General features: G+C 47.3%; 1 protein-coding gene across 3 annotated transcripts; it reads right to left on the bottom strand.

Moving 5' to 3' along the window:
- Positions 1 to 210: 210 nt before the first annotated feature.
- Positions 211 to 23835, bottom strand: LOC135539228 (RNA-binding protein 25-like). Of its 3 annotated transcripts, none has more exons than XM_064965047.1 (11): positions 23679 to 23835; positions 23206 to 23317; positions 22907 to 22956; positions 22549 to 22722; positions 19890 to 19947; positions 11187 to 11347; positions 10598 to 10798; positions 6574 to 6657; positions 2392 to 2720; positions 2193 to 2304; positions 211 to 480 (listed from the first exon to the last, which is right to left on the bottom strand). In XM_064965047.1, the coding sequence occupies exons 2-11, from the start codon at positions 23297 to 23299 to the stop codon at positions 280 to 282; spliced, it is 1464 nt and encodes a 487-aa protein (XP_064821119.1). In that variant the 5' UTR covers positions 23300 to 23317; positions 23679 to 23835; the 3' UTR covers positions 211 to 279. The 3 variants fall into 3 exon arrangements, with proteins under 3 accessions (XP_064821119.1, XP_064821118.1, XP_064821120.1); XM_064965046.1 differs by having other exon boundaries at positions 213 to 480; positions 19875 to 19947; XM_064965048.1 differs by having other exon boundaries at positions 350 to 502; positions 19875 to 19947.
- Positions 23836 to 24327: the final 492 nt, after the last annotated feature.

Genomic DNA, 24327 nt, shown 5'->3' on the forward strand with positions numbered 1-24327 from the left:
AGGACAGAATCAGGAAGATTGTATACTTATAGAAAGCATTTACAGTGGGGCAAAAAAAGTATTAAGTCAGCCACCAATTGTGCAAGTTCTCCCACTTAAAAAGACGAGAGAGGCCTGTAATTTTCATCATAGGTACACTTCAACTATGACAGACAAAATGAGAAGAACAAAAAAAAAATCCAGAAAATCACATTGTAGGATCTTTAACCTCTTGCGCCGAGCAAACCCGTATCCGGGAGTGTAGCCTCAAACGCATTAGCATAACGCAACTTTTCCTATTCATGAAAATCGCAAATGAAATGAAATACATTTATTCAAACACAAGCTTAGCCACAATTGGTGGCTGACTAAATACTTTTTTGCCCCACTGTATAGAATCATCTCTCTGACCATCTCATGGCGTCTCTCCTCCTCTCTCTGGTTCTCTTTGTCGTAGTCCCGAGCCTTCTTCCTCTCCCTGATCTCCCAGTTCTTCAGACGCTGAGAAGAAGAGCAACAGCATCTGATATATATACACACACACACAGAATGATGTTTCAGCCAATCAGCATCCAAAACCAACTGTAATTTTCATCTATACATAGACAGGTGTTCAACTGAGTTGTCTGAAGACAGAGCCAGTGTGAGCACAGTGGCTGTGTCTCAAAAATAACCCTGCTCTGGTCTAAAGTAGTGCACTATATAGGGAATAGGGCTCTGGTCTATAGTAGTGCACTATATAGGGAATAGGGCTCTGGTCTAAAGTAGTGAACTATATGGGGAATAGGGCTCTGGTCTAAAGTAGTGCACTATATAGGGAATAGGGCTCTGGTCTATAGTAGTGCACTATATAGGGAATAGGGTTCTGGTCTATAGTAGTGCACTATATAGGGAATAGGGCTCTGGTCTATAGTAGTGCACTATATAGGGAATAGGGCTCTGGTCTAAGGTAGTGCACTATATAGGGAATAGGGCTCTGGTCTACAGTAGTGCACTATATAGGGAATAGGGCTCTGGTCTATAGTAGTGCACTATATAGGGAATAGGGCTCTGGTCTATAGTAGTGCACTATATAGGGAATAGGGCTCTGGTCTATAGTAGTGCACTATATAGGGAATAGGGCTCTGGTCTATAGTAGTGCACTATATAGGGAATAGGGCTCTGGTCTATAGTAGTGCACTATATAGGGAATAGGGCTCTGGTCTATAGTAGTGCACTATATAGGGAATAGGGCTCTGGTCTGGTCTATAGGCTCTGGTAGTGCACACTATATAGGGAATAGGGCTCTGGTCTATAGTAGTGCACTATATAGGGAATAGGGCTCTGGTCTATAGTAGTGTACTATATAGGGAATAGGGTTCTATAGGGCCCTGGTCAAAAGTAGTGCACTATATAGGGAATAGGGCTCTGGTCTAAAGTAGTGCACTATATAGGGAATAGGGCTCTGGTCTAAAGTAGTGCACTATATAGGGAATAGGGTGGCATAGGGCTCTGGTCTAAAGTAGTGCACCATATAGGGAATAGGGCTCTGGTCTATAGTAGTGCACTATATAGGGAATAGGGCTCTGGTCTAAAATAGTGAACTATATAGGGAATAGGGTTCTATAGGGCCCTGGTCTAAAGTAGTGCACTATATAGGGAATAGGGCTCTGGTCTAAAGTAGTGCACTATATAAGGAATAGGGCTCTGGTCTAAAGTAGTGCACTATATAGGGAATAGGGCTCTGGTCTATAGTAGCGCACTATATAGGGAATAGGGCTCTGGTCTAAAGTAGTGCACTATATAGGGAATAGGGTTCTATAGGGCCCTGGTCTAAAATAGTGCACTATATAGGGAACACAGTGGCATGGGGCTCTGGTCTAAAGTAGTGCACTATATAGGGAACAGGGTGCCATTTGGAACACATGCTTAAGTGCCTTAATTAAGCCTGAGGGAATCAGAAAGAGTTGTCAGACTGGTTGTGTTCTCATGCTACGACAGTATATTGCAGTAGTGCCTAAAGTAAAGCCTAATTTACACCTATACACGTATGTTATGCAAGAAAGCTGTTAGCAAATAAGAATGTTGATCATGTATGGAGTTGCATGTTTGTGTATTTTTGCAATGACACAGAACTACCACCATTCCTCCGTAGGTAATGTAGTTCTTGCGTTGTGTACTTGCGTAGGGTATAAATTCAGCCTCGTCAAACATGGACTACATGTCAAACTTACTTCCTGGTAAGCAGTCTCCTTGTCCCTCATCTTCCTCTCCAGTTTCCTGCGTTCGTACGCCTCCTCCTGGTCTTCCTCGCGGTCGTGTTTCTTCTCATCGCGGCTCCGTTCTCTACAGGCAGAGACGTGAGTTCAAACACTCGCCACTTGGACAGCTGACCAGCGCCTCAGAGTGCTCAACTAGGGACCTCATACCAACCTGGATCTACTGCGGTCTTTGCTGACTTCTCGACTCCTCTCCTTCACGCGCTCCCTCTCTCCTCGTTCCCTCTCTCCTCGCTCCCTCTCTCCTCGCTCCCTCTCTCCCCTCTCCCTTTCTCTCTCCTTCGTCCGTTCACGTTCCCGATCGATCCGGTCCCGGTCTCTGTCCCGCTCTCTCTCCTTGATGTTGTCGTTTCTCTCCTTCTCCTTCTCCCTCTCGCGGTCCCAGCGCTCCCTCTCTCGCTCCCTCTCTTTGTCCCTCTCCTTCCTGTCCTTATCGATCTCTTGCCGTTCCTGTTCTTTCTTTCCCTTCTCCTCCTCCAGTTTCTACAGGAAGAAGAGGAGTATCCCGTGTCAGTCACTCTACTGCTGTATCCCCCATAGAAAACACAGTCAACACAGCAGTGAGAGAGAACAAGCTACCTGAACCATGAAAAAAAAACAGCCCTAGACCATTATTTCTCCTACACCAAACTTTACAGTTGGCATTCTGCATTGGGGCAGGTAGCGTTCTCCCGGCATCCGCCAAACCCAGATTCGTCCGTCGGACTGCCAAGATGGTGAAGCGCGATTCATCACTCCAGAGAACGTGTTTCCAATAGCGGCGAGCTTTACACCACTCCAGCGACGCTTGGCATTGCTTATGGTGATCTGAGGCTTGTGTGTGACTGCTCAGCCATGGAAACCCATTTCATGAAGCTCCCGGCGAACAGTTCTTGTGCTGAAGTTGCTTCCAGAGGCCCACGTGACACCTGAACTGGACTCGCATGTAAAAAAAATGCATGCATTGGGGTCTAGGAAACTGTGCAGTATCCCAACATCCCTACGGACGATGCCCACTACCCACCTGGACAAACGGAACGCATTAGTGAGGATGCTGTACATCGACTTACCGAACTCACCACAATGCTCACAGCCCTGGGACTGAACTCCTCCCGACGCAACAGCTTCTATCTCAAGGCCATCAGACTGTTAAATCCCTAGCCGGCTTCCACCCTGCACCTTAAGAGGCTGTTGCCCTATATACATAGACATGGTATCACTAGTCACTTTAATAATGTTTACATACTGCTTTACTCATCTCATATGTACATACTGTATTTTAGTTAATGCCACTTCGACATTGCTCGATTTAATATTTATATATTAATTCATTCCATTATTTTGACTTTTAGATGTGTGAATTGTTAGATATTACTACACTGTTGGAGCTAGGAACACAAGCATTTCACTACACCCGCAATAACATCTGCTAAAAACGTGTGTGTGACCAACACAACGGGATTTGATTTATACAGTGAATTTGTAAAGTATTCAGACCCCTCCCTGTGTCCACATTGTGTTACGTTACAGCGTTATTCTACAATTGATTGAATTTAAAAAATGGTCCTCATCAATCTACACAAAATACCACACAATGAATGACTCAATACCCCGCAATGAATGACTCAATACCCCGCATGACTCAATACCCCGCATTGACTCAATACCCCGCATTGACTCAATACCCCACATTGACTCAATACCCCACATTGACTCAATACCCCACATTGACTCAATACCCCACATTGACTCAATACCCCGCATTGACTCAATACCCCACATTGACTCAATACCCCACAATGACTCAATACCCCACAATGACTCAATACCCCACAATGACTCAATACCCCACATTGACTCAATACCCCACATTGACTCAATACCCCATAATGACAAAGAAAAAAATAGGTTTTTGCAAATGTATTAAAGCAGAAATACCTTATTTACATAACTATTCAGACCCTTTGCTATTAGTCTCGAATTTGAGCTCAGGTGCATCCCGTTTCCATTGATCATCCTAGAGATGTTTCTACAACTTGATTGTAATTGTGGTAAATTCAATTGATTGGACATGATTTGGAAAGGCACACACACCTGTCTATATAAGGTCTCACAGTTCATGTCAGAGCAAAAACCAAACCATGAGGTCGAAGGAATTGTCCGTAGAGCTCCGAGACAGGATTGAGTCGAGGCACAGATCTGGGGAAGGGTACCAAAACATTTATGTAGCATTTAAGGTCCCCAAGAACACAGTGGACTCCATCATTCTTAAATGGAAGAAGTTTAGAACCACCAAGACTCTTCATAGATCTGTCCGTCTGGCCCAACTGAGCAATCTGGGGAGAAGGGCCTTGGTCAGGGAGGTGACCAAGAACCCGATGGTCACTCTGACAGAGCTCCAGAGTTCCTCTGTGGAGATGGGAGAACCTTCCAGAAGGACAACCATCTCTGCAGCACTCCACCAATCAGGCCTTTATGGTAGAGTGGCCAGACAGAAGCCACTCCTCAGTAAAAGGCACATGACAGCCCGCTTGGAGTTTACCAAAAGGCACCTAAAGGACTTCAGACCATGAAAAACAAGATTCTCTGGTCTGATGAAACCAAGATTGAACTATTTGGTCTGAATGGCAAATGTCACATCTGGAGGAAACCTGGCACCATCCCTACGGTGAAGCATGGTGGTGGCAGGATCATGCTGTGAGGATGTTTTTCAGCGGCAAGGACTGGGAGACTAGTCAGGATCAAGGGGAAGCAAAGTACAGAGAGATCCTTGAAGAAAACCAAGGATCCAGAGCGCTCAGGACCTCAGACTGGGGTGAAGGTTCACATTCCAACAGGACAACGACCCTAAGCACACAGCCAAGACAACGCAGGAGTGGCTTCGGGACAAGTCTCTGAATGTCCTTGAGTTGCCCAGCCAGAGCCCGTTCTTGAACCCGATCAAACATCTCTGGAGAGACCTGAAAATAGCTGTGCAGCAACACTCCCCATCCAACCTGACAGAGCTTGAGAGGATCTGCAGAGAAGAATGGGAGAAACTCCCCAAATACAGGTGTGCCAAGCTTGTAGCGTCATACCCAAGAAGACTAGAGGATGCAATCGCTGCCAAAGATGCTTCAACAAAGTACTGAGTAAAGGGTTTGAATACTTATGCAAATGTCATAATTCAAAAATGTTATATTTCTGTTGTTGTTTTTTAAATATATACATTTGCTAAATTTTGCTTTGTCATTATGGGGTATTGTGTGTAGATTGATGAGGGAGGAAAAAAAAACAATTTAATCATTTTTAGAATAAGGCTGTAACTAAAATGTGGAACAAGTCAAGGGGTTTGAATACTTTCTGAATGCAGTGTACACCACTAGGTCTACTGGTCTCTCGCTGGCCTTCTATTCACACTGCCAGTGGGCCTCCTGTTAACCATGTCAACTAGCTAGTAGCTACAAACACAAGCTTGTATCCAAAATGGCACCCTTTTCCCTACATGGGGGGTGGCAGGGTAGCCTAGTGGTTAGAGCGTTGGACTAGTAACCGAAAGGTGGCAAGTTCAAACCCCCGAGCTGACAAGGTACAAATCTGTCATTCTTCCCCCTGAACAGGCAGTTAACCCGCTGTTCCTAGGCCATCATTGAAAATAAGAATTTGTTCTTAACTGACTTGTTAAACGAAGATATAATAAACATATTACACTCCTTTTGACCAGCGTTGGGCACATAACATATATATATATATATAGTGCAGTAACAGTGTCAGAGCCAGCTGCCCCTATGCAAGTCCTCCAGAAAGGAGCGCCCGAGACACCGAGAGAAGAAATTAAAAGATGATTAAAAGATGACACTTACATCCCCAAAGCTCTGAGATTCATCAATATAGGCTTTGGAGAGAAATAGTAATAGTGACTTGGGATGAAACTACGCAGTAGAACTACCATCTACCATAATGGTTGGGGTTTATAATCAATAGATTTAAAAGAACCATTACATTACATCCACCCTACTCTCTTGCTGGTAGTTCTACTGCGTAGTGTCATCCCAAGTCACTATTAGTTAACAGTTGATCCTACGATGTTGGGGCTACTGAAATAGCAGGGCATTGTCGACTGATGGATACATATTGTTTATAAAATATTAAATTTTTATCAAGTTCAATTGATCAAATGCACAAAATGAGGAAATATCAACTAAATGTTATTGACAATATGAATGAATGATCTTAGGAAGGGTGTTCAATACATGAATTTGAAGTCTAATAGGTAACAGGATGTTGAAACTACACTAGGTGTAGTGTAGATGTGGGTATTGTAGTTCTTTTCTCTCCAAAGCCTAATGTGAGGTAAGAGAACAGTCGGCTGTGTTACCTTGTGAGTGTCCCGGAACTTAGAGATCTCCCTGGATATCAGGTCTCTTTTGTCATCCTCCATCTCCATCACATTGATGTCCTCCTGGGAAAGACAAGTCAGGAAACAGGTTATCCAATGGCTGGAGGTAATACAGTACAGGAAGACAAGTCAGGAAACAGGTTATCCAATGGCTGGAGGTAACACAGTACAGGAAGACAAGTCAGGAAACAGGTTATCCAATGGCTGGAGGTAATACAGTACAGGAAGACAAGTCAGGAAACAGGTTATCCAATGGCTGGAGGTAATACAGTACAGGAAGACAAGTCAGGAAACAGGTTATCCAATAGCTGGAGGTAATACAGTACAGGAAGACAAGTCAGGAAACAGGTTATCCAATGGCTGGAGGTAATACAGTACAGGAAGACAAGTCAGGAAACAGGTTATCCAATAGCTGGAGGTAATACAGTACAGGAAGACAAGTCAGGAAACAGGTTATCCAATGGCTGGAGGTAATATAGTACAGGAAGACAAGTCAGGAAACAGGTTATCCAATAGCTGGAGGTAATACAGTACAGGAAGACAAGTCAGGAAACAGGTTATCCAATAGCTGGAGGTAATACAGTACAGGAAGACAAGTCAGAAAACAGGTTATCCAATAGCTGGAGGTAATACAGTACAGGAAGACAAGTCAGGAAACAGGTTATCCAATGGCTGGAGGTAATACAGTACAGGAAGACAAGTCAGGAAACAGACTACTGTACGTACACTAACATTACCAAAAGTACGTGGCCACCTGACAGATTCGTCCATCAGAACGCCAGATGGTGAAGCGTGATTCATCACTCCAGAGAGCGTGTTTCCACTGCTCCAGAGTCCAAATGGCGGCGAGCTTTACACCACTCCAGCTGACGCTTGGCATTGCGCATGGTGATCTGAGGCTTGTGTGCGGCTGCTCGGCCATGGAAACCCATTTCATGAAGCTCCTGACGAACAGTTCTTGTGCTGACGTTGCTTCCAGAGACTGTTTGGAACTCGGTAGTGAGTGTTGCAACCGAGGACAGACGATTTTACGCGCTACTCGCTTTAGAACTGTGGTTCCGCTCTGTGCGCTTGTGTGGCCTACCACTCTGCGGCTGAGCCGTTGTTGCTCCTAGACGTTTCCACTTCACAATAACACCACCTATAGTTGATCCGATCTAGCAGGGCAGAAATGTTACGAACAGACTCGTTGGAAAGGTGACTTGCCACGTTGAAAGTCACTGAGCTCGTCAGTAAAGGGCCATTCTACAGCCGATATGCCAATGTTTGTCTATGGAGATTGCATGGCTGTGTGCTCGATTTTATATAAACCTCTCAGCAACGGGTGTGGCTGAAATAGCCAAAACCCACTAATTTGAATGAGTGTCCGGTAAATGTATGTAAATGAGTTTGATAAGATGGCATTCTCTCGCCACAAAATGACAACTCGCTAGTATTTAAATATGACCAATGGGGGGTGAGAACACCTTTATGATTTCAGGTCAACCAGAATCACTAATAGTTGGTAGCATTTGTTGGTAGCTTAATACACGTATTTACATTGACCAACTTTATGTAATCTCTACGGAGTCGATGTCCTCCTGGAACATACAGCGCCTTGCGAAAGTATTCACCCCCTTGGCATTTCCTATTGTGTTGCACTTTCAGCCTGGAATTTAAAAAATCAATTTTTGGGGGAGCCTAGTGGTTAGAGCGTTGGACTAGGAACCGGAAGGTTTCAAGTTCAAACCCCTGAGCTGACAAGGTACAAATCTGTCATTCTGCCCCTGAACGGGCAGTTAACCCACTGTTCCCAGGCCGTCATTGAAAATAAGAATTTGTTCTTAACTGACTTGCCTGGTTAAATAAAGGTAAAATAAAAAATAAAATAAAAAAGTATCATTTGATTTTTTTGAAACAAAACAAATAAACATGATATCTTGAACTATTCACCCCCAAAGTCAATACTTTGAAGATGCAGCAAACAGCTGCAAATTTTTGTATGAAACAAAACAAATAAGACAAAAAAAACTGATATCTTGAACTATTCACCCCCCAAAGTCAATACACTACAAATGGTATAGAGGCAAGATACGTTCTTATTTTAATGACGGCCTAGGAACAGTGGGTTTCCTATACAAATATTAACTATAAATACTATATTAACTACAACCTAAAACCTCTTACCTGGTATATTGAAGTCTCATGTTAAAAGGAACAACCAACGTTCATATGTTCTCATGTTCTGAGCAAGGAACTGAAGCGTTAGCTTTCTTACATGGCACATATTGCACTTTTACTTTCTTCTCCAACACTTTGTTTTTGCATTATTTAAACCAAATTGAACATGTTTCATTATTTATTTGAGGCTAAATTGATTTTATTGATTTATTATATTAAGTTAAAATAAGTGTTCATTCAGTATTGTTGTAATTGTCATTATTACAAATAAATAAATAAAATAAAAAATAAAAAAATAAAATAAATAAAAAAAAATAAATAAAAAACAGCCGATTAATCGGTAACGGCGTTTTTTTTGGGTCCTCCAATAATCGGTATCGGTATTGAAAAATCATAATCGGTTGACCTCTACTTGGCACATCTAGCCACTGGGATTTTTTGCCCATTCTTCAATGCAAAACTGCTCCAGCTCCTTCAAGTTGGATGGGTTCCGCTGGTGTACAGCCATCTTTAAGTCATACCACAGAGTCTCAATTGGATTAAGGTCTGGGCTTTGACTAGACCATTCAAAGACCTTTAAATGTTTCCCCTTAAACTACTCGAGTGTTGCTTTAGCAGTATGCTTAGGGTCATTGTCCTGCTGGAAGGTGAACCTCCATCCCAGTCTCAAATCTCTGGAAGACAAACAGGTTTCCCTCAAGAATTTCCCTGTATTTAGCGCCATCCATCCTTCCTTCAATTCAGACCAGTTTCCCTGCCGATCAAAAACATCCCCACAGCATGATGCTGCCACCACCATGCTTCACTGTGGATGCTGAGGGAATGTTCTCGGGGTGATGAGAGGTGTTGGGTTTTGCGCCAGACAGCGTTTTCCTTGATGGCCAAAAAGCTCAATTTTAGTCTCATCTGACCACAGTACCTTCTTCCATATGTTTGTGAGTCTCTCAGATGCCTTTTGACCAATCACCAAACGTGTTTGATTATTTTTTTCTTTAAGCAATGGCTCTTTCTGGCCACTATTCCGTAAAGCCCATCTCTGTGGAATGTACGGCTTAAAGTGGTCCTATGGACAGATACTCCAATCTCCGCTGTGGAGCTTTGCAGCTCCTTCCGGGTTATCTTTGGTGTCTTTGTTAAAATTAGTGGTAAATTAGTTAAATGACCAATAAGAAAGAGAGTTCGAAACCTCTCTGCCAATAACAGCACATGTTCTGTGTTTCCCCTCTCCACTCATGACCACTTCCAGACAGTCATAGCTCAATTCCTGCTTGAGAAATTGCTCTTTGCTAAGAAAAAAAAAAAAAGCTGCATTGGACCTTTTAAATCCTCGAAATGGGACTAGGAGACTTACAGATGGTAAATTCCACCAGAAGAAAGTGGTAGCTTACTGGTAGCCTGCAGTCATACTACTACCTCCTCTCTCCGGCGGAACGGACGCTACTACCTCCTCTCTCCGGCGGAACGGACGCTACTACCTCCTCTCTCCGGAACGGAACGGACGCTACTACCTCCTCTCTCCGGCGGAACGGGGACGCTATCTCTCCTACCTCCTCTCTCTCCGGCGGAACGGACGCTACTACCTCCCTCTCTCCCGGCGGAACGGAACGGACGCTACTACCTCCTCTCTCCGGCGGAACGGACGCTACTACCTCCTCTCTCCGGCGGAACGGACGCTACTACCTCCTCTCTCCGGCGGAACGGACGCTACTACCTCCTCTCTCCGGCGGAACGGACGCTACCTCTCTCTACTACTACCTCCTCTCTCCGGCAGACGCTACTACCTCCTCTCTCCGGCAGAACGGACGCTACTACCTCCTCTCTCCGGCGGAACGGACGCTACTACCTCCTCTTTCTTCTCTCTCTTCTTCTTGCGGGGCTGGTTGTCTCCGTCCTGAGAAGGGGCGTTGAGCTCACTGCCGTATTCCCGGATCAACCCCTCGATGGCCCCCTTCACTATCTGGTCACGGCGCTTTGTGTCCTCATCAAGATCCTCCTCCTCCTCCTCTTCCTCCTCTTCCTTGAGCCCGTCCTCTGACATGGCTCCCTATGAGACAGAAACAGGTTCTTATTATGAATTCTAATGGATATGATATTTACCTCGGCTGTAAATGGAATCATAGGTTGTATCCCGAGTGGTGCAGCGGTCTAAGGCACTCCATCCACCCTACAGATATCCCGGTTCAAATCCAGGCTGTATCACAACCGGCCGTGATTGGGAGTCGCATAGGGCGGCACACAATTGGCCCAGCGTCGTCTGGGCCAATTGTCTTAACTGACTTGGCTTGTTAAATAAAAGGTTAAATTAAAAATTTAATTCAATCTGAGTCTGTCCTTCATCACCTCTCATGATAGACAGGACATAGGTCTACTGATCACCCCATGTTCTGTGTGTGTGTGTGTGTGTGTGTGTGTGTGTGTGTGTGTGTGTTCACCCCGTTGGAGTTCCTCTTCCTAGCCTTCCACTCTTCAAGCTGGGCCTTGGTCTTAGCATCCACCTTGACCAGCAGCTTCTTGTCTCCCAGCAACAGCTCATGTAGCAGACGTAGGGAACGCAGGGTGGACTCTGGCTCCTTGTACTCACAGAAACCAAACGCTACAGGGACAGAGACAGACAGAGAGAGGGAGGGAGTGAGGGAGCGAGGGAGAAAGAGAGAGGAAGGGAGCGAGGGAGAAAGAGAGAGGAAGGGAGCGAGGGAGAAAGAGAGAGGAAGGGAGCGAGGGAGAAAGAGAGAGGAAGGGGGAGCGAGGGAGAAAGAGAGAGGAAGGGAGCGAGGGAGAAAGAGAGAGGAAGGGAGCGAGGGAGAAAGAGAGAGGAAGGGAGCGAGGGAGAAAGAGAGAGGAAGGGAGCGAGGGAGAAAGAGAGAGGAAGGGAGCGAGGGAGAAAGAGAGAGGAAGGGAGCGAGGGAGAAAGAGAGAGGAAGGGAGCGAGGGAGAAAGAGAGAGGAAGGGAGCGAGGGAGAAAGAGAGAGGAAGGGAGCGAGGGAGAAAGAGAGAGGAAGGGAGCGAGGGAGAAAGAGAGAGGAAGGGAGCGAGGGATAAAAGAGAGGAAGGGAGCGAGGGAGAAAGAGAGAGGAAGGGAGCGAGGGAGAAAGAGAGAGGAAGGGAGCGAGGGAGAAAGAGAGAGGAAGGGAGCGAGGGAGAAAGAAGAAGAGAGGAAGGGAGCGAGGGAGAAAGAGAGAGGAAGGGAGCGAGGGAGAAAGAGAGAGGAAGGGAGCGAGGGAGAAAGAGAGAGGAAGGGAGCGAGGGAGAAAGAGAGAGGAAGGGAGCGAGGGAGAAAGAGAGAGGAAGGGAGCGAGGGATAAAGAGAGAGGAAGGGAGCGAGGGAGAAAGAGAGAGGAAGGGAGCGAGGGATAAAGAGAGAGGAAGGGAGCGAGGGAGATAAAGAGAGAGGAAGGGAGCGAGGGAGAAAGAGAGAGGAAGGGAGCGAGGGAGAAAGAGAGAGGAAGGGAGCGAGGGAGAAAGAGAGAGGAAGATGTCACTAACGTTACAAACAGAGAGTGGTTACTAGTGAACGCTCAGGTGGGGAAAAGACAGGACAAGAGTTAGTACCGAGCTGACAGAGAAAGACAAACTTTGTTCTCTTTAAAATCTTATTTTGAATAAATGAACTGTGATTTACATCAGCGATCAAAAAGAGAAGCGCATTTGTTTCTCAAAACCCATCTGTTGTACAGAACTAGAGCCAACTCCTTAACATGAAGCTGGTCTCATCACCTCACTATGTAAACAGTCATCAGGAGGCTGGTCAACCATGACATTCTGGAGACGTGGCGGTAACAACACGGCAACAACACGGCAACAACACGGCAACAACACGGGCTTGGAGGCAACAACACGGGCTTGGAGGTAACAACACGGTAGTACCGGGCTTGGACAGTAACAAACGGTAACAAACTTTGTTCTCTTTAAAATCTTAACAATAAAAAACTGTGATTGGCGGTAACAACACGGCAGCAACACGGCAACAACACGGACTTGGCGGTAACAACACGGGCTTGGAGGTAACAACACTGTAACAACACGGTAAAAACACGGGCTTGGCGGTAACAACACGGTAACAACACGGCAACATCACGGTAACAACATGCAACAACACGGCAACAACACGGCAACTCACTTGGCGGTAAACAGTCATCAACACGGAAACAACACGGGCTTGGAGGTAACAACACGGTAACAACACGGTATCAACACGGGCTTGGCGGTAACAACACGGTATCAACACGGAAACAACACGGGCTTGGAGGTAACAACACGGTAACAACATGGTATCAACACGGTAACAACACGGTAACAACACGGTAACAACACGGTATCAACACAGGCTTGGCGGTAACAACACGGTATCAACACGGAAACAACACGGGCTTGGAGGTAACAACACGGTAACAACAGGGTAACACAGGCTTGGCGGTAACAACACGGTATCAACACGGAAACAACACGGGCTTGGAGGTAACAACACGGTAACAACACGGTATCAACACGGTAACAACACGGTAACAACACAGGCTTGGCGGTAACAACACGGTATCAACACGGAAACAACACGGGCTTGGAGGTATCAACACGGTAACAACACGGTAACACAGGCTTGGCGGTAACAACACGGTATCAACACAGGCTTGGCGGTAACAACACGGTATCAACACGGAAACAACACGGAAACAACACGGGCTTGGAGGTAACAACACGGTAACAAACAACGCGGTATCAACACGGTATCAACACAGGCTTGGCGGTAACAACACGGTATCAACACGGAAACAACACGGGCTTGGAGGTAACAACACGGTAACAACACGGTAACACAGGCTTGGCGGTAACAACACGATATCAACACGGAAACAACACGGGCTTGGAGGTAACAACACGGTAACAACACGGTATCAACACGGTAACAACACGGTAACAACACGGGCTTGGCGGTAACAACACGGGCTTGGAGGTAACAACACGGGCTTGGCGGTAACAACACGGTAACAACACGGGCTTGGCGGTAACAACACGGGCTTGGTGGTAACAACACGGTAACAACACAGGCTTGGTGGTAACAACACGGTAACAACACAGGCTTGGCGGTAACAACACGGGCTTGGAGGTAACAACACGGTAAAACACGGTAACAACACGGGCTTGGTGGTAACAACACGGTAAAACACGGTAACAACACGGACTTGACGGTAACAGCACGGTAACAGCACGGTAACAGCACGGTAACAACACGGTAACAACACGGTAACAACACGGGCTTGGCGGTAACAACACAGTAACACGGGCTTGGCGGTAACAACACGGTAACAACACGGTAACAACACGGGCTTGGCGGTAACACGGGCTTGGAGGTAACAACACGGCAACACGGGCTTGGCGGTAACAACACGGTAACAACAGGGGCTTGGCGGTAACAACACGGTAACAACACGGACTTGACGGTAACAACACGGTAACAACACGGGCTTGGCGGCAACAACACGGTAACAACACGGGCTTGGCGGTAACAACACGGTAACAACGCGGTAACAACACGGGCTTGGCGGCAACAACACGGTAACAACACGGGCTTGGCGGTAACAACACGGTAACAACACGGGCTTGGCAGTAACAACAGGGGCTTGGAGGTAACAACACGGGCTTGGAGGTAACAACACGGTAACAACACGGGCTTGGAGGTAACAACACGGTAACAACACGGGCTTGGCAGTAACAACAGGGGCTTGGAGGTAACAACACGGGCTTGGAGGTAACAACACAGGCTTGGAGGTAACAACACGGTAACAACACGGGTTTGGAGGTAACAACACGGGCCTGGAGGTAACAACACGGGCTTGGCGGTAACAACACAGTAACACGGGCTTGGCGGTAACAACATGGGCTTGGCGGTAACACGGGCTTGGCGGTAACAACACGGGCTTGGCGGTAACAACACGGGCTTGGCGGTAACAACACGGGCTTGGCGGTAACAACACGGGCTTGGCGGTAACAACACGGGCTTGGAGGTAACAACACGGGCTTGGAGGTAACAACACGGGCTTGGAGGTAACAACACGGTAACAACACGGTAACAACACGGTAACAACACGGTAACAACATGGTAACAACACGGGCTTGGAGGTAACAACACGGGCTTGGAGGTAACAACACGGGCTTGGCGGTAACAACACGGTAACAACACAGGCTTGGAGGTAACAACATGGGCTTGGAGGTAATAACACAGACTTGGAGGTAACAACACGGGCTTGGAGGTAACAACACGGTAACAACACGGGCTTGGCGGTAACAACACGGTAACAACACAGGCTTGGAGGTAACAACACGGGCTTGGAGGTAACAACACGGGCTTGGAGGTAACAACACGGGCTTGGAGGTAACAACACGGTAACAACACGGTAACAACACGGGCTTGGCGGTAACAACACGGGCTTGGCGGTAACAACACGGGCTTGGCGGTAACAACACGGTAACAACACGGGCTTGGCGGTAACAACATGGGCTTGGAGGTAACAACACGGTAACAACACGGGCTTGGCGGTAACAACACGGGCTTGGAGGTAACAACACGGGCTTGGAGGTAACAACACGGTAACAACACGGGCTTGGCGGTAAAAACACAGCTTGGAGGTAACAACACGGGCTTGGCGGTAACAACACAGTAACACGGGCTTGGCGTTAACAACACGGTAACAACATGGGCTTGGCGGTAACACGGGCTTGGAGGTAACAACACGGCAACACGGGCTTGGCGGTAACAACACGGGCTTGGCGGTAACAACACGGGCTTGGCGGTAACAACACGGGCTTGGCGGTAACAACACGGGCTTGGCGGTAACAACACGGGCTTGGCGGTAACAACACGGGCTTGGCGGTAACAACACGGGCTTGGAGGTAACAACACGGGCTTGGAGGTAACAACACGGGCTTGGAGGTAACAACACGGTAACAACACGGTAACAACATGGTAACAACACGGTAACAACACGGGCTTGGAGGTAACAACACGGGCTTGGCGGTAACAACACGGTAACAACACAGGCTTGGAGGTAACAACATGGGCTTGGAGGTAACAACACAGACTTGGAGGTAACAACACGGGCTTGGAGGTAACAACACGGTAACACGGGCTTGGCGGTAACAACACGGCTTGGCGGTAACAACACGGTAACAACACAGGCTTGGAGGTAACAACACAGGCTTGGAGGTAACAACACGGGCTTGGAGGTAACAACACGGGCTTGGAGGTAACAACACGGCAACACGGTAACACAGGCTTGGCGGTAACAACACGATATCAACACGGAAACAACACGGGCTTGGAGGTAACAACACGGTAACAGCACGGTATCAAGGCGGTAACAACACGGTAACAACACGGGCTTGGCGGTAACAACACGGGCTTGGAGGTAACAACGCGGGCTTGGCGGTAACAACACGGTAACAACACGGGCTTGGCGGTAACAACACGGGCTTGGTGGTATCAACACGGTAACAACACAGGCTTGGTGGTAACAACACGGTAACAACACAGGCTTGGCGGTAACAACACGGGCTTGGAGGTAACAACACGGTAAAACACGGTAACAACACGGGCTTGGTGGTAACAAAACGGTAAAACACGGTAACAACACGGACTTGACGGTAACAGCACGGTAACAACACGGTAACAACACGGTAACAACACGGTAACAACACGGGCTTGGCGGTAACAACGCGGTAACAACACAGTAACGCGGGCTTGGCGGTAACAACACGGTAACAACACGGGCTTGGCGGTAACACGGGCTTGGAGGTAACAACACGTCAACACGGGCTTGGCGGTAACAACACGGTAACAACACGGGCTTGGCGGTAACAACACGGACTTGACGGTAACACGGGCTTGGCGGTAACAACACGGTAACAACACGGGCTTGGCGGTGGCGGTAACAACACGGGCTTGGCGGCAACAACACGGTAACAACACGGGCTTGGCGGTAACAACACGGTAACAACACGGTAACAACACGGGCTTGGCAGTAACAACAGGGGCTTGGAAGTAACAACACGGGCTTGGAGGTAACAACACGGGCTTGGAGGTAACAACACGGTAACAACACGGGCTTGGAGGTAACAACACGGTAACAACACGGTAACAACACGGGCTTGGCAGTAACAACAGGGGCTTGGAGGTAACAACACGGGCTTGGAGGTAACAACACGGGCTTGGAGGTAACAACACGGTAACAACACGGGCTTGGAGGTAACAACACGGGCCTGGAGGTAACAACACGGGCTTGGCGGTAACAACACAGTAACACGGGCTTGGCGGTAACAACATGGGCTTGGCGGTAACACGGGCTTGGAGGTAACAACACGGCAACACGGGCTTGGCGGTAACAACACGGGCTTGGCGGTAACAACACGGGTAACAACACGGGCTTGGCGGTAACAACACGGGCTTGGCGGTAACAACACGGGCTTGGCGGTAACAACACGGGCTTGGCGGTAACAACACGGGCTTGGAGATAACAACACGGGCTTGGAGGTAACAACACGGGCTTGGAGGTAACAACACGGGCTTGGAGGTAACAACACGGGCTTGGAGGTAAACGGGCTTGGAGGGTAACAACACGGTAACAACATGGTAACAACACGGGCTTGGAGGTAACAACACGGGCTTGGAGGTAACAACACGGGCTTGGCGGTAACAACACGGTAACAACACAGGCTTGGAGGTAACAACATGGGCTTGGAGGTAATAACACAGACTTGGAGGTAACAACACGGGCTTGGAGGTAACAACACGGTAACAACACGGGCTTGGCGGTAACAACACGGGCTTGGCGGTAACAACACGGTAACAACACAGGCTTGGAGGTAACAACACGGGCTTGGAGGTAACAACACGGGCTTGGAGGTAACAACACGGGCTTGGAGGTAACTACACGGCAACACGGGCTTGGCGGTAACAACACGGTAACAACACGGGCTTGGCGGTAACAACACGGGCTTGGCGGTAACAACACGGTAACAACACGGGCTTGGAGGTAACAACACGGTAACAACACGGTAACAACACGGGCTTGGCGGTAACAACACGGGCTTGGCGGTAACAACACGGGCTTGGCGGTAACAACACGGGCTTGGCGGTAACAACACGGGCTTGGCGGTAACAACACGGGCTTGGCGGTAACAACACGGGCTTGGCGGTAACAACATGGGCTTGGAGGTAACAACACGGTAACAACACGGGCTTGGCGGTAACAACACGGGCTTGGAGGTAACAACACGGGCTTGGAGGTAACAACACGGTAACAACACGGGCTTGGCGGTAACAACACAGTAACACGGGCTTGGCGGTAACAACACGGTAACAACATGGGCTTGGCGGTAACACGGGCTTGGAGGTAACAACTTGGAGGTAAACAACACGGGCTTGGCGGTAACAACACGGGCTTGGGTAACAACACGGGCTTGGCGGTAACAACACGGGCTTGGCGTAACAACACGGGCTTGGCGGTAACAACACGGGCTTGGCGGTAACAACACGGGCTTGGCGGTAACAACACGGGCTTGGCGGTAACAACACGGGCTTGGCGGTAACAACACGGGCTTGGAGGTAACAACACGGGCTTGGTAACAACACGGGCTTGGAGGTAACACGGTAACAACACGGTAACAACTTGGAGGTAACAACACGGTAACAACACGGTAACAACACGGTAACAACATGGGCTTGGAGGTAACAACACAGACTTGGAGGTAACAACACGGGCTTGGAGGTAACAACACGGTAACAACACGGGCTTGGCGGTAACAACACGGGCTTGGCGGTAACAACACGGTAACAACACAGGCTTGGAGGTAACAACACGGGCTTGGAGGTAACAACACAGGCTTGGAGGTAACAACACAGGCTTGGAGGTAACAACACGGCAACACGGGCTTGGCGGTAACAACACGGTAACAACACGGGCTTGGCGGTAACAACACGGGCTTGGCGGTAACAACACGGTAACAACACGGGCTTGGAGGTAACAACACGGTAACAACACGGTAACAACACGGGCTTGGCGGTAACACGGGCTTGGCGGTAACACGGGTTTGGCGGTAACAACACGGGCTTGGCGGAACAACAGGCTTGGCGGTAACGGTAACACGGGCTTAACAACACAGGCTTGGCGGTAACAACATGGGCTTGGAGGTAACAACACGGTAACAACACGGGCTTTGCGGTAACAACACGGGCTTGGAGGTAACAACACGGTAACAACACGGGCTTGGCGGTAAAAACACAGCTTGGAGGTAACAACACGGTAACAACACGGGCTTGGAGGTAACAACACGGGCTTGGAGGTAACAACACGGTAACAACACGGGCTTGGCGGTAAAAACACAGTTACACGGTAACAACACGGGCTTGGAGGTAACAACACGGGCTTGGCGGTAACAACACGGTAACAACACGGGCTTGGCGGTAACAACACGGTAACAACACGGGCTTGGCGGTAACAACACGGGCTTGGAGGTAACAACACGGTAACAACACGGGCTTGGCGGTAACAACACGGTAAGAACACAGGCTTGGCGGTAACACAGTAACAACACGGGCTTGGCGGTAACAACACAGTAACAACACGGGCTTGGCGATAACAACACAGTAACAACACGGGCTTCGCAGTAACAACACGGTAACAACGCGGGCTTGGCGGTAACAACACGGGCTTGGCGGTAAAAACGCGGTAACAACATGGTAACAACACGGGCTTGGCGGTAACAACACGGTAACAACACAGGCTTGGCGGTAACAACACAGACTTGGAGGTAACAACATGCTAACAACACGGGCTTGGCGGTAACAACACGGTAACAACACGGGCTTGGCGGTAACAACACAGGCTTGGCGGTAACAACACAGGCTTGGAGGTAACAACATGGTAACAACACGGTAACAACACGAGCTTGGCGGTAACAACACGGTAACGGTAACACAGGCTTGGCGGTAACAACACAGGCTTGGCGGTAACAACACGGTAACAACACGGGCTTGGCGGTAACAACACAGTAACAACACGGTAACAACACAGGCTTGGCTGTAACAACACAACAAGGAAAGGGGGGAAAGTATAGTAGAAGTGTTGTACCTGTTTTGTTTTTACCTTGCAGTTTCCCAGAAGCCCCTTGGACTCTCTTCCAGCTCAGGACCAGGCCACATTTCTACAGGATGGAGGAAAGGAGGGGACCTCATCTGAGACTAAACACCAATGAGTGATCCATCGTCATTCAATCACATTACTTAATAGTAGAGGTCGACCTCTACTTAATATATGCCCTTTTTATGTAAAACGGTTGTCACAAAGTGTTGTACATTTTAACACGGACCAGAACCCAAAGAACAGGCAGAAGAAAAGTGCCAAAGGAAAATAATAATAATAATAAAACGCAGGAAGAACCAGAACACAAACTAGAAATGGGTCATTTTCCTGAAGATACATTGCATGCAGGGTTTACAGTAATATGACTGAAACTTATATTGATCTCAAAAAGTCATGACCATGTTTTTAGGGAAAAAGGATCATTTTGTACACTTTGCGAGTTTGACCAATTCCAGTCACTTTGCTGAAGGACTCCGGGGGATTCTCTACCCTATAATGATTTTATTTTATTTATTATGCTGACATTATCAAAACTATCATTTTCACCTCTAGAAATGAGCCCAAAAACATATTGGTAAAAATTATTTTTGAAATATTGGACCATGGATATGGGGCTCCCGAGTGGCGCAGCATTCTAAGGCACTGCATCTCAGTGCTAGAGGCGCCACTACAGACATCCTGGTTCGAATCCAGGCTGTATCACAACCGGCCGTGATCGGGAGTTCCATAGGGCTGCGCACAATTGGCCAAGCGTCGTCCGGGTTTGGCCAGTGTAGGGTGTCATTGTAAATAAGAATTTGCTCTTAACCAACTTGCCTAATTAAATAAAGGTTAAATTAAATTAAAATAATATAGCCCAGGGTTCTCCAATCTTGTACCTGGAGAGCTACCGTTCTGTAGGTTTTTGCTCCAACCCTAATCTAGTGCACCTGATTCTAATCATGACAAGATTAATCAGGTTTGTAACAACTGGGGTTGGCCCGAAAACCTACAGGAGGGTATCTCTCCAGGAACAGGGTTGGAGAGCCCTGGACTAGATAGATGTAAACCTACAGTAGGTATCTCTCCAGGAACAGGGTTGGAGAGCCCTGGACTAGATAGATGTAAACCTACAGTAGGTATCCCTCCAGGAACAGGGTTGGAGAGCCCTGGACTAGATAGATGTCAAACTACAGTAGGTATCTCTCCAGGAACAGGGTTGGAGAGCCCTGGACTAGATAGATGTAAACCTATAGTAGGTATCTCTCCAGGAACAGGGTTGGAGAGCCATGGACTAGATAGATGTAAACCTACAGTAGGTATCTCTCCAGGAACAGGGTTGGAGAGCCCTGGAATAGATAGATGTAAACCTACAGTAGGTATCTCTCCAGGAACAGGGTTGGAGAGCCCTGGACTAGATAGATGTAAACCTACAGTAGGTATCTCTCCAGGAACAGGGTTGGAGAGCCCTGGACTAGATAGATGTCAACCTACAGTAGGTATCTCTCCAGGAACAGGGTTGGAGAGCCCTGGACTAGATAGATGTAAACCTACAGTAGGTATCTCTCCAGGAACAGGGTTGGAGAGCCCTGGACTAGATAGATGTAAACCTACAGTAGGTATCTCTCCAGGAACAGGGTTGGAGAGCCCTGGACTAGATAGATGTAAACCTACAGTAGGTATCTCTCCAGGAACAGGGTTGGAGAGCCCTGGACTAGATAGATGTAAACCTACAGTAGGTATCTCTCCAGGAACAGGTTTGGAGAGCCCTGGACTAGATAGATGTAAACCTACAGTAGGTATCTCTCCAGGAACAGGGTTGGAGAGTCCTGGACTAGATCAATATAAACCTACAGTAGGTATCTCTCCAGGAACAGGGTTGGAGAGCCCTGGACTAGATAGATGTCAACCTACAGTAGGTATCTCTCCAGGAACAGGGTTGGAGAGCCCTGGACTAGATAGATACCTACTGTAGGTTGACATCTCTCCAGGAACAGGGTTGGAGAGCCCTGGACTAGATAGATATAAACCTACAGTAGGTATCTCTCCAGGAACAGGGTTGGAGAGTCCTGGACTAGATCAATATAAACCTACAGTAGGTATCTCTCCAGGAACAGGGTTGGCTCTTGCAACTTCAATGCGCCTCGATAGGAATATAAATCCGGCATTGAACAAGTCGACTAAGTAAACAGGCCAACTATTCTATTAGGGTTGTCTGAGTTTGTTCTTAATGACAACATTACATTCAAAAATAGCTGACTAGAAAGGTACATCCTGAGGCTTTGAATGACTTTGCCAACAGGCCACATTAGGCTACACACCTCTGTCTGAGTTGAGCGCCGTGTGGTAAAAGCATTATAGACGGTTTAATTCCTTTCATCGGAACGGAGTGTCAGGAACAATCGTGCACACAGTGTAACGGAGAAAATGTCATATTTGAGAACACATTAGGAAATATATTTATTCGGGAATATATTTAATAAAGGGAATATATTTATTAGGGAATATATTTTGTAGAACAGACATGCTTCTGTATTAGGCTGTGTGATCTCCATACCCCCTCTGTGTGATCCCGTCACAGTGACTGACAACTTTAACCCCTGTGTGTGAGACTTGGTTAAGCTGAACAAAAGTATTTCTATATAAAATTCCAACCCGTGTTTCCAATACCAGGCTTGCTTACCGCTAGCAGCTGTCTGACCAGCATGTCTGAAGCCTTCTCTGAGATGTTCCCTACAAACACTGTAGTGGTGGGACCACTGCCCCCCTCCTGGTTCTCCTTGGCTCTGACTGGGTTCAGCTCTTTCCTCTGAGCAGGAGGCTTCTGGACCATAGACACTGTGGTAGGAACCAGGACCTGCAATACAACACAATACACACATTAGGAAATAGAGTTGTCTGCCAGTCAGTGTGATGAACGTATACCTGTGTGTGTGTGTGTGTGTGTGTGTGTGTGTGTGTGTGTGTGTGTGTGTGTGTGTGTGTGTGTGTGTGTGTGTGTGTGTGTGTGTGTGTGTGTGTTAATAACAGTTCAAGATCACCGTAGGTGCAGAGGTCATTATCCCCATGTGGACTGGAATCATGGGCGTACCTGGAAGAAAACCGAGAGACATCATCATAATCTATCACCTTCAAACTCTCCACTCGGTAGAGCTGAATATCAATATCCCTTAAAGTGGACAAAGAATGTTCTGATATTTAATGAAATATGTTTGCTAACATATTTTTTTACGGTGGTGCACATTAATGTTAAAAACGTTCGTTGTCGCATAAATTCAGGCAATGTTTTGCGATATGGATATTTGTCCATATTGCCCAGCTCTACTAGACTTTAACCCACCTGCTGGGACTCCCTGGGGGAACCCTGCGAAGTGGGGAGGGCGAATCCCAGGGGGCAACTGGGGGAGGCGGTTCAGGTGAGGGGGGTACGACATCTTGGGAGGTGGAGTGACCTGGGGGAACAAGAAGAGACGCACAGGTTTAGGGACTACCATGGGGGTACCCATGGATAGATTCTGGCCTGCGGGGATAAACGAGCTAGGCTGGCTATACCGGCTAGCTTAGGTTACTGCTATCCTTATGTATTTGGTTAGCCTACACAACCTAAAAAAAAAAGCCATGCATTTAAACATTCCACATAGAAGGTTAAATTCTATATACTGGCTGGTTAGCTAATCAATGCAACAACATTGATTTCACATTCCCTGCTAGTTCACATTCCCTGCTGGCTGGTAGATACCACCGCTACCACGCAAGTTAGCTAGCTAGCTAACGTTATGGACTATTTACTAAAATAGTTTAGTGTTAACATACCTGAAAACAGGCGTCGTGCACACAATGTACTCTTGTAATCAACGTATTATATCTGTTTTCATATACGTCAGTCTAAATTACTATATGAACGATATTTGATCGGTCTTTCAATAGCTAACTTGCTAGCTACGTTATGCCTCTAACAAGGATCTGTGTTTTTTGCAATGCATTATGGGATATGCCATTGAAACATAAATTAAAAAGTTTACAATTTTTCAACACTTGGGGGCGACAGGGGTACATACCGGTCCAAAATACCCCTGTTTAATATCGTACCACCGTTTAGTTTTTTGTTCATGTTTTTGCTCCATAACATGTCAACAGAACAGACACAAACCACTGTATTTAGGTGATGAGAAGCTGTACCCATGGGCAACGTTCTGTTACATTATGTTCTTCAATAACAACAACACAATTCATCTAAATTATTGTATTTCCACAAAATAAAACAACGGTTGACTTTTACTGTATAGCCCATAATAAAAATATACCTATTTGCTATTTTAATAAGCCTATCCTAGCCCCCCCCCCCAAAAAAAAAAACAGGCTTATTGAAAGAGCAAATTGGTATATGGTCAATCGGTCGCACTCCACTGCATTTAAACAGGGGTTACAGACTGATATCTAATATGTTTTTCACAACTATGGA

Source organism: Oncorhynchus masou, unplaced genomic scaffold (genome assembly GCF_036934945.1).
Source record: "Oncorhynchus masou masou isolate Uvic2021 unplaced genomic scaffold, UVic_Omas_1.1 unplaced_scaffold_1172, whole genome shotgun sequence".
Taxonomy (NCBI): Eukaryota; Metazoa; Chordata; class Actinopteri; order Salmoniformes; family Salmonidae; genus Oncorhynchus; species Oncorhynchus masou.